The following is a 14,556-nucleotide window of genomic DNA, read 5'->3' on the forward strand; positions in this document are numbered from 1 at the left end:
TAATTATATTATCATAATAAAACTATATTATTTTTTAACATGGCTAAAATATATTGTATTAAAAAATATGAGTTTATTTATATTAAATTAAATTGAAAAAAAATTTATCATAAAATTTTGAACGAATTTATGAACGTGAACGCGTTCCTTTTTTTTTGAACATGAACTTGAACGCGTTTTGTCAATGAACGTTGAACGCGTTCAATTTTTTTAGAAATGTTTACAGCACTAGGTTATAATCATGTATAGAATTAAAGATAAAATTAATATTATTTAAAAAATAGTGATCTCATAAACAGATTTTTAAAATCAATCAGATGTTAAATCGTGTCAGAGAGGATCCCACTATGATAACCCCCTTTTGGGGAAATCTCGAGATTGGATAATATTATTTATCTGGCTAACATTTTTAGACATTTTTCACGAATTGGATGAAAATTTTAAATTGTAAGTGAAATGAATTGGTCTTCAATAATATTATCAATGTCATTATATATAATGTTGTGAAAATTATATGCAATAAAACTACTAGTAGTACAACACTCTTTTATAACTCACCCAATTTACCAACACAACTCTAAAACTTAAATGAATGAATGTTCAATTCCAAATTTCATTCGCCAACTTAAAAAAAAAACAAAAAGTCATAATTATTAAAAAATCTCGTCCTTTTTATACTTTAAAAAAAATCAGGAGTTCTACACGTGATATATAAAATCACGCGACTATAAATATGATAAATATTAAACAAAATAATTTTAAATAATATGACAAATGTAAAATAAAAAAACAGAGTTCAAATTTTGAAAGATGCGAAATATTTCTAATACAATTTTTAGGAATAGCTTCAATATAAATGTATAAAGAAAATTTTGGAAGCACGAAAAAATCAATAAAATAATACAATTTGAAAAAAAAATATAAATATTTTAATGATCTTTTAAAAATAAGTCCCCCATCTCAAAAACCAAAATAATAATAGATAGGGCCCACCTAGTCCATAGAAACCGGCTTAGCCAGGTAATGATATGAATGTAGTTAAATTTACAAAAATAATTCATACTAATTTTTTGTTTATTTATATATATATATAAATATATATTAGCAACATCGCTATTAAGAAATCGACGTGATTCGAGGTCCAGGGCGAAAGACAAATTTCCAAAAATATTTTTGAAGCTGATGATTTAGGATAATCTATCTCTTTCCTTCTTAAAAAAATAATTACGGGCCCAGACCAAACTTTTCGAAAAAGTTCCAAAAAAGGGTTAGTCTAAGGTAGGAGATTTAATACGCGAAGAAATGTAATAGTTGTTTCTACAAATGGATCCCTAGCTACCCCCCCCCCCTCCCACCATGCTATCATTTTAATAATCTAAGGTAAACAAAAAATTTCTAAAATAAATGATGATCATGGGTCCTCTTTTAAAATGCTACAATCAACTCAAATCTTTCAGTTCCGAATCAACTATCTTAATTTCCTCGGATCTTTCTTATATCTTATATAACACGTGATCGCCGACTTGTCAAAAGTGAGCGAGCGTGAATTATTTTTATTTTATAATATAGTTCTTATTATTTATCTTTTTTTTATAAAATTGTTAAAGATATTATTACATTTTAAATTTATAAAACAAATTTTCTGTGTACTTTTTAAAAAGGTTTTTATCATAAACTTATTCTTACGTAAATTGATTGCAGCTATAATTTTCAAAATTGAAATGTGAGAGATTAAAATAATTCAGAAATGTATTTTATTATCGCTACAGTAAATATTTCTAGATTTAAGTATACAATAAATTTTAAATATCAAAATTAAGTAAGATAACATATCTTTTTTTGAATTATTTCTAGACAAATTAAATAAAACAGCTGTAAAAAATATTTATATCATTTTACAAACTATACGAGACTAAAAAAGTGATTAAAAATTTTTTTTATAAATTAAATACTTCTTAAATTTTAAAATGTTAAATTATTGTAATTAATGTATAAATAAAATTGTGCGATATCGTATAAGTGCATAAATGAGAAATGATAAACCGGTTAATATGAATAAATACGCATAATTATGTATAATGTAAATTTGAATGTTATTTTTTTTAAATCAAATATTTGAGATTATCATTTATAATAAGAATATAATATAAAGTTGGCGCTGAAGTGGGAAGCTAAGTAGAAATATTTATTGCAAGGATTCTATTATGATTTGATTATTTATTTATTTTTGAAAAATTAATACTATCTGATTTTTTGAGTGATCGGCAATGTAGCCAGAGATTCCGGCGATGATGAACCAGATTAAAGGATTCATGGAGATTCAGTAGATTTTAATAATTCTTGATCAAAAAGAGCTTCACCCAGGCCGCAACCCATCCGCTTAAGCTTGGTAATATAGCTGGATAACTGGTTCAAACTTTCTACTTGTTCCACGAAAAATTCGGATTCTATGTAGTCCATAAACTTTGAAATATATTAAAATTAAAAATAGACAATGATGCTCGTGATAATATAATTAATTGTTTAATTATTCGAATATCATATGAATCTAAACCGAAAGTTATAAAAAAATTTTCCATAAATAGAGAAACCCTAATAAACATTTTTAACACAGGGCCTAAAAACAGGTCCGTGAAGTTGGCTCCACAATTTTTGATTTTCAATGGTTTATCAGTTGGTGTGATTAGTACCGTTTTCAGTTCGATTTGTACCATCACCGTTTTTGAAATATTCAAAGAACAAAATGGAGGGCCAACTTCACGACAGCCCTCCAACGTTTAGAACTTAAAAATAAAAAGTGAATAGGTCGATAGAGAATGATTTGTACCAATTTTTAACGTTTTCAGTTCGATTTGAACCATCGCCGTTTTCCAGCTATTGACCGTTAAAGATATGGCGCCAAAAATAAAAAACACTCAAAATTTATTTAAAAAATTTTTTTTTTAACGTACAACGGTAGAGAACTCTTTTCTCTTCCTAATGATGCCTCAAATTAAACTTTATCTTCATTATTTATTTCGGAAATCAAAATTTAAACCTTATAATATAGCGTGAAGTTAGCCCCCCCCCCTCCCCCGATATTCAAAATTTGAGATTTTTCAAATTTTTAAAACGGGATTGATTTGTACCCGATTTGTACAGTTTCAAACTCGATTTGTACTATTACCGTTTTCCAGCTATTGACCGTTAAAGATATGGCGCCAAAAATAAAAAACACTAAAAATTTATTATTTTAAAAAAATTTTTAACGTAGAACGATGGAGAATTTTTTATAAAAACTGAACCGGCTTAACCTTTTTTTATAATTTTACTCCTTCAAAAAATAATAATATCGGTTCGGTTCAGATATATATAGCGGTTTATAATGGTTTAACGGTTCGTTATGGTTCGCTCCTGGTCACTGTTAATTTTATTGTATTAATCCCCATGTTAAAAATATATCAACATGTATACTAATTGAAACATATTACAACATGTTAATGACTTTGTTATTAGATTTTGTTTGTAAAAATATTTAAAATATACTCAAAGCTTTACTGAAAATTTCTTTTTATTCCTCCTTTTTTGTATTCTCATTGAAATATATTAGAACACATTAATGACTATGTTATTCTATTTTGTTTGCAAAAATAATTAAAATATAGACAAAGCATTAATGAAAATTTTTTTTTTCCTCCTTTTGTTGTTTTAATAAATATTTTTATATGAATGGGATTTAATTGAATCGTCAACAGGTTTCATTACTGTATATATAGCAGTCATATCAATTCCTATAAAAAAAAATTTTTTATGCTTAATGAAAATAAATAAATTTTATTTAACCCTGGATATAATATATATTGTCAATATATTATTTTAGGAAATATCTGCATGCCATTTCGTCGTAATTGAAATTTTTTATATTTATCTTCAATTTACAAGTAAGATATTTTGAACATTTAAATTATTATATACATATCTTTATTAATAAATAAATATGCTATCCAATTTATTTTGTCCTAAACCAATTATTTAGGAAACCTCTTGAAAGTATATCGTTTCACCCCGCTATTTGGGGCATGTAGGACAAAGTTTTCACTTTTACAAAAAATATAATTTTCATAAAATTTTCAAAAGATTTTTACATGATAGATTTTAAAATTTTATTAAAATATATAATCATTATGTAAATTAAATTTTATAGCAAAGTTTAAAAACTCTTATAATTTTGCAAAGTTTTATGAGTATTATAATATTAAAAATTTAGTTCATTAAATAATTTTAAATACCGGATTTGGTCTTTTATAGTGGCTAACAATTAAAATTTATTTATAAAAATATTACAATGATTCCGTTCCTAAAACTTGTTCTTATTTTTATTAATTCCTTATTACCTGAGCCCAATTAATATAGACCTAAATTTCCTTTAAAATTATTAAGATATATTACTGAAATTATAATTTAATCCTATGCTGTAAAGAAGATACATATAATTTTAACCGGTTTATATTTTATTGGATCAATAGACCGATAACCTATATAAAATTTTTAAAAAATATATTTTTTTTAAAACATGGCACCTATTAAAAAAAATATCAACTCGGAATTACTTATTCTGAAACAATACGTATATGATTTATATCAAGAAAATGGAGAACCGCAACCACCATCGGCAAACATGTGGTGTCAATTAAGTGCAGATTTATCATACTCCAAAATATCTTTATACGCTTATTAAAACTAATAGGTATAATATTAGAACACAAGTTGACCCATCATACTGTGAAAGGTATTCAAAATATCTCCTTGATAATAATACTTCTGATCATGAAATAGACAAAACTATACCAAGCAATAGTACAGAATCATATACTAAAAAATTCATTATGACCCTATCTTCCGATGAATGGAAAAAAATTAAACCTATTAAAAGAATCTATAACAATAATACCACAAAAAAAAGGAATGCCATACTCTGTTTTACAGCCAGGAATATGGGCTGATATATTACAATCTCATTTTTTGGATGTTACAAGATTACCATGTTCGATACAGTTTATTAGGGCAAAGGTGTCTGATATTGGCCCATATTATGTCGGATTTTCGTTGTAGCGATTTGCCATAACGGCCATTTGGCTTTTCTAATAACCTCGGTTGAGGTTAGATGAGCGGTCTCTCTATCACCGAATTTCATAAATTTACTTGCTAACTCAGTACGAAAGAAGCTGCAAGGTTAATGCGTTTAAATAGTTTCATTTACAAAATTTTCCCGTGTCTCGCCAGCTAACCTCCTTTTTTTATTCAGCTCATGACCTTCTCTAAAATGGCCTTTATAAACGCATTTGACTATAACTCTATGTTCAAATTCCGGACGTACAAGAATAATCGCTTTTCAATTAGATTTACAATTGGAACATGTTCCTTTCATCACGACATAATATGGGCCAATATCAGACACCTTTGCCCTAATAAACTGTATCGAACATGGTAATCTTGTAACATCCCAAAAATGAGATTGTGATATATCAGCCCATATTCCTAACTGTAAAACAGAGTATGGCCTTCCTTTTTTTGTGGTATTATTGTTATAGATTCTTTTAATAGGTTTAATTTTATTCCATTCATCGGAAGATAGGGTCATAATGAATTTTTTAGTATATGATTCTGTACTATTGCTTGGTATAATATTGTCTATTTCATGATCAGAAGTATTATTATCAAGGAGATATTTTGAATACTTTTCACAGTATAATGGGTCAACTTGTGTTCTAATATTATACCTATCAGTTTTAATAAGCATATAAAGATATTTTGGAGTCTTGGAGTATGATAAACCTGCACTAAATTAACACCATATGTTTGCGGATGGTGGGTGCGGTTCTCTATTTTATTGATATAAATCGTTAACGTATTATTTCAGAATAAGTAATTCTGAGTTGATATTTTTTTTAATAGGTGCGATGTCTTAAAAAAATTATATATTTTTTAAAAATTTTATATAGGTTATCGGTCTACCGATCCAATAATATTAATTGGGCTCAGGTAATAAGGAATTAATAAAAATAAGAACAAGTTTTAGGAACGGAATCATTGTAATATTTTTATAAATAAATTTTAATTGTTAGCTACTATAAAAGACCAAATCCGGTATTTAAAATTATTTAATGAACTAAATTTTTAATATTATAATTATCATAAAACTTTGCAAAATTATAAGAGTTTTTAAACTTTGCTATAAAATTTAATTTACATAATAATGATTATATATTTTAATAAAATTTTAAAATCTATCAAGTAAAAATCTTTTGAAAATTTTATCAAAATTATATTTTTTGTAAAAGTGAAAACTTTGTCCTACATGCCCCAAATAGCGGGGTGAAACGATATACAAGAGGTTTTCTAAATAATTGGTTTAGGACAAAATAAATTGGATAGCATATTTATTTATTAATAAAGATATGTATATAATAATTTAAATGTTCAAAATATCTTACTTGTAAATTGAAGCGAAATATAAAAAATTTCAATTACGACGAAATGGCATACAGATATTTCCTAAAATAATATATTGACAATATATATTATATCCAGGGTTAAATAAAATTTATTTATTTTCATTAAGCATAAAAAATTTTTTTTTATAGGAATTGATATGACTGCTATATATACAGTAATGAAACCTGTTGACGATTCAATTAAATCCCATTCATATAAAAATATTTATTAAAACAACAAAAGGAGGAAAAAAAAAATTTTCATTAAAGCTTTGTCTATATTTTAATTATTTTTGCAAACAAAATAGAATAACATAGTTATTAATGTGTTCTAATATATTTCAATGAGAATACAAAAAAGGAGGAATAAAAAGAAATTTTCAGTAAAGCTTTGAGTATATTTTAAATATTTTTACAAACAAAATCTAATAACAAAGTCATTAACATGTTGTAATATGTTTCAATTAGTATACATGTTGATATATTTTTAACATGGGGATTAATACAATAAAATTAACAGTGACCAGAAGTGAACCATAACGAACCGTTAAACCATTATAAGCCGCTATATATATCTGAACCGTAACCGATATTATTATTTTTTGAAGGAGTAAAATTATAAAAAAAAATTAAGCCGGTTCAGTTTTTATAAAAAATTCTCCATCGTTGTACGTTAAAAATTTTTTTAAAATAATAAATTTTGAGTGTTTTTTATTTTTGGCGCCATATCTTTAACGGTCAAGCTGGAAAACGGTAATAGTACAAATCGAGTTTGAAACTGTACAAATCGGGTACAAATCAATCCCGTTTTAAAAATTTGAAAAATCTCAAATTTTGAATATCGGGGGAGGGGGGGGCTAACTTCACGCTATAATATAAGGTTTAAAATTTGATTTTCGAAATAAATAATGAAGATAAAGCCTAATTTGAGGCATCATTAGGAAGAGAAAAAAATTCTCTACCGTTATACGTTAAAAAATTTCTTAAAAAAAAATTTTGAGTGTTTTTTTATTTTTGGCGCCATATTTTCAACGGTCAATAGCTGGAAAACGGTGATGGTACAAATCGAACTGAAAACGGTACAAATCATTCTCTATCGACTCACTTTTTATTTTTAAGTTCAAAAGTTGGGGGGCTGTCGTGAAGTTGGCCCTCCATTTTGTTCTTTGAATATTTCAAAAACGGTGATGGTACAAATCGAACTGAAAACGGTAAAAATCGGGTACTAATCACACCAACTGATAAACTATTGAAAATTAAAAATTGTGGGGCCAACTTCACGGACCTCCTAAAAACCATCTTATAAATAGTTAAATCTATAAACTAATAGTGCAGAAATTGAATTATCCTCAATATCAAAATGTGATATTAATTTAATATAATAGATAGTCTGAAAATTAACTATACATACATACAATTAATAAAATTTAGATATGGATTTACATTCAACTCATACAATGTCAAATTATGATAAATTTCATATTGCAGAATCAAAAATGTAGTAATATTCATACGTGATAATCTTCGCTGATTGAGGCAACGTCATGAAGCTTTCTAAGGGATGTATAAACTAGAGATTCTAGGTCAAAGGCTTCCTTTAAAGCGGATAGTGGACTTTCCCAATTCATTTTACTTGCATCTGGTTTCTGTAAATTTAACAAATATCAATACAAACATAGAGACGGGCCAATACCATCATTAAAAGTGCAATTAGCTGAAATTAATAGAAAATTAACTCCTTACAAATTAAATTTTATATATGAAAAACAGTAAAAAGCTAAATTATCGGCCTTGGTTATGTATACGTCTCTGACATAATAAAAATTATATATGGTCTACGAGATTATCGGCAGTTTGTTTTCTAACCCCAACAACTCCCCTGAGAACATTCGTTAAAAAAAATAGCGCGAGAGCATACGTGGAATAAATACAGATATTAAACTGCCACCATATGTCAATCAATCATTCTTTTTATTGTTTCGTCATGTTATTTATTAAAAATACAATTTTTAAATTTAATTTAATATCTAAATATTTATTTCAAAATAATTATTTGATTCATTAATGGTTGAGCGTTTCAAATATAGAAATACGAATAGGATTAAGAAACTTAACAATTGTTTATCTATACATATCTTTGAAAAACAATCTACGGCTTAAATTGTATAGATAAGTCAAGGAGGACACAAACGCCATGCAATAATTGACCATATAATAAAACAAGGTTTACCAGCCGCCTACATTTCAAACCATCCTGAACCCACAAATTTATCTTAAGATGATGGTTTAGACTGATGGTTTGACAACCATATGATAAGGCCCTCGGTAAATCTCTAATTTGGGACTATACATGCGTTTTTATATTCCCCTTAAACTTAAATATCAACACACGAATACAAGCAGAGATTAAAAAGATTAATAGTGTGCACAAATTGAATGGCACAGCGATCCAAAACGCAAATATGCCTAAATTGAAACGTTAATCATTTTTTTTAATATGAAACGTCTAAATTTGAAACAAGAAAAAATGCCTTCCAATTTCAACGAATCCATGCATTATTTGCGTTTTGAAACGCTGCGTTTGAAACGTTCAATTTGAGCGCACTATAACAAATACAAAAATTTTAATAACTTCATATTCGTAACTTCCACGATTGGCCATTTTTCGCCACATAATTTTTAAAAAATCTAGGCAATAAAATGCGGCTTTTTACATACGAAGTTATGGGAAATTTTATATTTGCGCCAAAAAAAAAATGAAATAGAAAATTTTTAGACCTAATTATGGTTCCTTTTTTGGGAACTCAATTATAAAAAATGTATCTTTAATTATATAGTTTTTTTAAAAATTTTTTATTTTTATAATTAATTTATTGAAAATTGTAATGGTTTTTAAAAATTTGAAATAAAATACAAATCTAATATCTAAAAAATAAATCTTGATTAATACAAAGGGTAAAATATTTATTATAATATATAAATATAAAATATAAGAGGGAAGGGGTTGACATGTATGTTAAAGTAACTTTGAGGAATAAAGTGTTTCAAAGAAATACTTGCAATTTCCTTTTAGGATTTTTGAGATTTTTGTTTGAGGACTTTTTCATCCCCTCTCCTAGTTGAAATTTCCTTATCGAATTGATTGAAAGATTTTAAGGATTGGGGAACTGGGTTCCTCAAAACACTTCAAGATTAGAGGAATAAGAAATAAAAAAATCTAAGAGGGACCTATATCTATCGCATTTTTTTAAATTTTCTCGGAATTCCAAGAGGTTCAGAGTTTTTATTGGGTTTATATCTCTTAAATTTTTTTAAATATAAATATAAGTAGATGCTCAGGAAGAAAACACTCGTATTTAAAGTGAGTTTTTTTAAAAAAAAATCGATATAAATGGAGGTTCACTTTAAATACAAATGTTTACCTCCCTAAGCAAATATTAATGTTAATTTCAAATTAAAAATTTTCTAGGGGATGTAAGCGAGATTCCAAATTTTTAGCGATTCGGAACCAATCCCCAAATGGTTGTAATGAGACAATTTTTTTTATTTCTAACAATTTGTCACAAATCAGCTGTTTTTAAAAAAATATATTTAATTAGTATTTCATGCCAATATATTGTTCTCGATTTAAACATTATTGTGCAAAAGTTACTAAAATACAAAACAGGAATTTGATATTAATTAATTTATATATTATATATTTAATGCGTTTTTTTCAATATGATTGATTTATTTTATTAAAGCAACACATGACCACATACGATGCTTATTTGACAAAAAATCTTTTTTATTTTCCTATTTTTTTTATTAATAAAACATTTTGATAATTTTTTTTAAGAAATGGCAAGCTCTGCCAAGTAAAACCTGTTCTATATTGATGAGCCAATGATACGATACTATGGAAAACATAGTTCCAACCATTTTTTATGGAATAAATTTTAGAAGAACCATTAGTATATGTGATAAAAACAGCGGACAACATGATACAGATGACCATTGGTTTTATTAAAGAGTATTTTTCATATTTAGTGTTCATAAATAATAATGAACCATCAATATTTGAGTGGTTTTTTGATCCATATATCAAAATACAAAAAAAGAAATCATTGTGGGAATTTTTTTTCAAAAAATAAGGCTCTAATTTGAAAAGATAATAGGAATTTTTAGCATTATGGGCCCAATTTGGGTTAATTTTTTAAAAAATGGCCCAAATAAGATTTTAGCCAAAATAAAACTATGTAAATATGGAGATTTTGCTCCTAGGTGACAGAAAAGTTTGGACCACTTTTTGCCAAATCTCGTTTAAAAATAACAGGATTGTGCCTATATTATCGGATCAGATAGGCACCGATATTTAGCATTTTCCAAAAATATAGGATCGGGCCGATACCTGTAAAAACCCCGATCCAATCTGATCTTTTTACTTTTCTTTTTTTTAAACAATGCAAATGCACAATACCCCTTAAATTTTATATATTTTTTTAAAATAGATTTATAGTATTTTAAAAGTTTTTTTTATAAAAATTGAAAGGAACATCCAAAGATTTATTTATTTCAAATATTTTTAAGTAATAACACTAATTTTATTATTTAAATTTAAATAAAAGAATTTTTTTAATAGTATCTGAATTATGGAAATATTTTACAAATGTGTTATCTGTGGAATTCTAATTTCATGGGGAGGAACAATTCATTTAATATTATACCAATATTGGTAAACTTTTTTTTAATTATTGTAAAATAAAAAATTAAATTAAATACATAATTCGAGTTTTTTCATAAAAAATATTGATTTCTTAATTACGTTTGGTTCAAAGGGGGGTAGTGAAAAACTGATATAAATAACGGGATTTTGACAATATCAGATCGTATCAGTGAAAAATATGTGGATCGGCACAGCCCTATACATTATTTTGGCAAGCATCTTAATTGGGTTGTATTTATAAATCAGCCTAGATTGGGCTATTTAATAATACTAGTAATATTAAATTAGTGATATCATTTTAAATATATTGCAATAAAAACAATTTATTTTACATACATATATTTTTGATAATATATTAAAAATTATAAATAGCAATAAACCTATGCTAATCATTTGGCACAACCCTAGTTATAATCTGGACTAATAACATTGGTACTGAATATTTTGAAGATTATGGTTTTGGTTCCTAATAAGTTGAAGGGGGATTCAGATTCTTAGATTTAACATGGCTCTAAGGATTCTATCTCAAAGGAATGTTAAGGAAATGAAATTTATTTTAAAAAAACATAAAGTATGTAAATTTTAAACTGAGTTATGATTCCTATAGATTTTTAAAATAAATGTTCTGCTATATTTTCATAAACTTTGGTTATTTAGTTATAACATAAAGAATTACTGCTGCTTAATATTTATATTAATAATCTATATAAAATTTAATATTATACTTGAATATCATGTGGTAATAAATTCCCTCCTCTTTTATTCATATATTTCATAAGTTTAGAAGCATGTTCTCGTTCTTCAATTGAAGAGTGTTCAAAAAATTTATAAAAACCTTTTAATGCTACATCATCTCGATCAAAATGCATTGCCTATAACATATATTATAATTAATCATGTGATAATAAATATTACGTATTATTATTTTTTTAATAGCCAAATTTTTATTTAGCAATATAAATATAAGAAGATAACTAACCATTAATTGATAGATGTAGCTGGCCCTTAGTTCAAGATTAATTTGATTTGACAAAGCAACTTCACAATTAACACAATTATGCCACATTGTTGCTTCTCTCAATTTACTTTTATAAACTTTGTTTTTAGAGTTTTGGACATTGTTAGGCAAAAATGTCACTGAATTACTATTTTCCGAAACTATTATATAAATATATAATGGATAATTAAATATTGCAATTTAAATGAAAATAAAAAATAACCTTGAAATATTGGACATTGGCCCTCTTTATCTAATGCATTTCCAGCTAATATGAATAAAAATAATAGTGTTATAAGGTACATGTTTTGCAAGATATTAAGCATTTAATAATCAAAAATAAATAATCACAGGACAAAAACACTGTTATGATCTCTGTGAATTATTTTTAGATTAGATTATTTAAATATTTTTAAAAAAAAATTATAAATGTATATTTTGATAAAGATTAATGTTTTTTCATCATTTTAAATGCCTTAAGTTAAAATAAAGGGATTTTTTTTAATCTTAACAATAGATGTGATAAATTGGCGTTACGTCAGTTAGTCAAATAATTATCCTAAAAATTTAGAATTTTTATAAATATTTTTCCTTTTTACTTCGCCTAACTTCTTTTAAATATTAATTTTATCTTCTTTATATATCCATCTAATTGAAAGGCATACCATTACTTTAAGTTAAATTCCTCTAATTTCTTTTAATTTTAAATCTCTTTGATTTATCAAGAAACCAAATTAAACAACTTAAATTTGTATACGCAATTATTTCGAAAGATACAGAATAATTTAGAACGATAAAATTGAGATTACTAGAAATAATAAATAATTCCTGAAAAACATTGTATTTTTGTATTTTATCTCTTAAGTTTATAAACTCTTCAATTTTGCTCCTGTCTTCTACCCTTCTAGCTTAGTGAAACTTTACTAATGGCCATTTTCTACGTTTATACACTTGCTCAATAGAAAATTTATGAATTTTTGTAAATATCTTTTAATATATTATACATCAATAAAATGAAAAAAAGTAAAAAGATGTTTTAAAAAGCCAAATATCCGCAATAAGATCGAATAGGTTATTTGGAAAAGAAATCTATATCCCATATTAGGAATGCTTAAACTTATGAGAATGTAATATATATTTGGTATTAAATGTTTTTTTATAAAAAAAGAAGAGAAAGAAAAATATAAAACTCATAAGAATGTAATAGAACGAAGAAAATAAAAAATATATGAATGTTATATTAAAAAATATGATAAAAAGTAATCACTTTTGAATTAGAATATGAGGGAATTAAATTTTTATCAAAACTTTTAATTTAAGTATGAAATGTAAATATATTATATTGGATAGAAGTCCTTTTCAGCATCAGCGTCTACATGATCAATTAATTGGATGAACACCCCTCAAAAATTTATAACTACCTCCCCCCCCCCCCACCCCCCTCCGCGCCAAGGTTTTTGCCGCGTTCAGCTGTGATTTTTCCGCATTTGAATTAAACGTTGTTTTTTTATTATAATATTATTACCTTCATACATTTAAACATTATTATACTATATTAACAACTAAAAATGGATGTATAAGAGTTATTATTTAGAACAGGAATAATTAAAAAAGACCACTCATGTAAATGAATGCAATGCATTTTTATAATAATTGTTTGCCATGAATATGAGTTTGCTGATGCCTAACCCTTTTAAATTAGATTCGAAAGGATAGCAAAAAATTATCCAGGAATTTTATTTGAAATTAATGACTAAGATTGTATGCACTAGATAAATTTGATCAAGGTTTAAATTCTGTATTTATCCAAAATAGTTCTATAATAAAAGTATTAAATAATTATTTATGGCAAAATATTTTATCCTAATTTATCTAAAAATTTATAGATATTCCCACAATAAATTTATATTATCCCCCCCCCCCCTCACTCCTACCCCCTTAATTACCTTAAAACTATTGGTAGCAAACTGTTCATAGTAGCGTCACAAGAAAACTAGCAGGGGCTTGAGCCCTCTCAAAAATTTGAAGAGTTCACTTATAATTTTGAAATTTTATCAAATGTAAAAATGTAATTTGGATATAACTAAAAAAAGGTAATTTTGGATAATGTTCTAAAAATAAAGAAGGTCATTTTAAAAATAATTTTTTTGAGGCCCCTGAGATTGTAAAGGGTAATGACGCCTCTGGACGCTTGTAATATTGATTAATTAAAGAAAAGAAAGTAAATATATTAAACGAGGAGTACGAATTAGAAAAGTGAACGGAAGAGATATTAAGCAAAAAGGATTTTGTAAACAATGACAAAGAAATGAACCTAAAGGAGACTGAGGAAAGGTATACATATCAAGAATCTGAAGGAAGTATTACGGAAAAGTTAGAAA

At 26.0% G+C, this 14,556-nt stretch overlaps 1 protein-coding gene across 1 annotated transcript; it reads right to left on the minus strand.

The window, feature by feature from the left end:
• Nucleotides 1–1,843: 1,843 nt before the first annotated feature.
• LOC135927438 (soma ferritin-like) lies at nt 1,844–12,649 on the minus strand. Its single transcript, XM_065463414.1, has 5 exons — nt 12,399–12,649; nt 12,158–12,336; nt 11,904–12,050; nt 7,988–8,119; nt 1,844–2,463 (listed from the first exon to the last, which is right to left on the minus strand). The coding sequence occupies exons 1-5, from the start codon at nt 12,499–12,501 to the stop codon at nt 2,311–2,313; spliced, it is 714 nt and encodes a 237-aa protein (XP_065319486.1). The 5' UTR covers nt 12,502–12,649; the 3' UTR covers nt 1,844–2,310.
• Nucleotides 12,650–14,556: the final 1,907 nt, after the last annotated feature.

This window comes from Gordionus sp. m RMFG-2023, chromosome 3 (genome assembly GCF_954871325.1).
Source record: "Gordionus sp. m RMFG-2023 chromosome 3, tfGorSpeb1-WG-v2, whole genome shotgun sequence".
Taxonomy (NCBI): domain Eukaryota; kingdom Metazoa; phylum Nematomorpha; class Gordioida; order Chordodea; family Parachordodidae; genus Gordionus; species Gordionus sp. m RMFG-2023.

Bases quoted from the DNA above. Each gene is read 5' to 3' on its own strand.
- LOC135927438 (XM_065463414.1), bottom strand. From the start codon at position 12,501: ATGCTTAATATCTTGCAAAACATGTACCTTATAACACTATTATTTTTA. The intron at 12,337-12,398 runs GTTATTTTTTAT...TTTATATAATAG, and splicing joins CCAATGTCCAATATTTCAAG to TTTCGGAAAATAGTAATTCA. The intron at 12,051-12,157 runs GTTAGTTATCTT...TATATGTTATAG, and splicing joins GCTACATCTATCAATTAATG to GCAATGCATTTTGATCGAGA.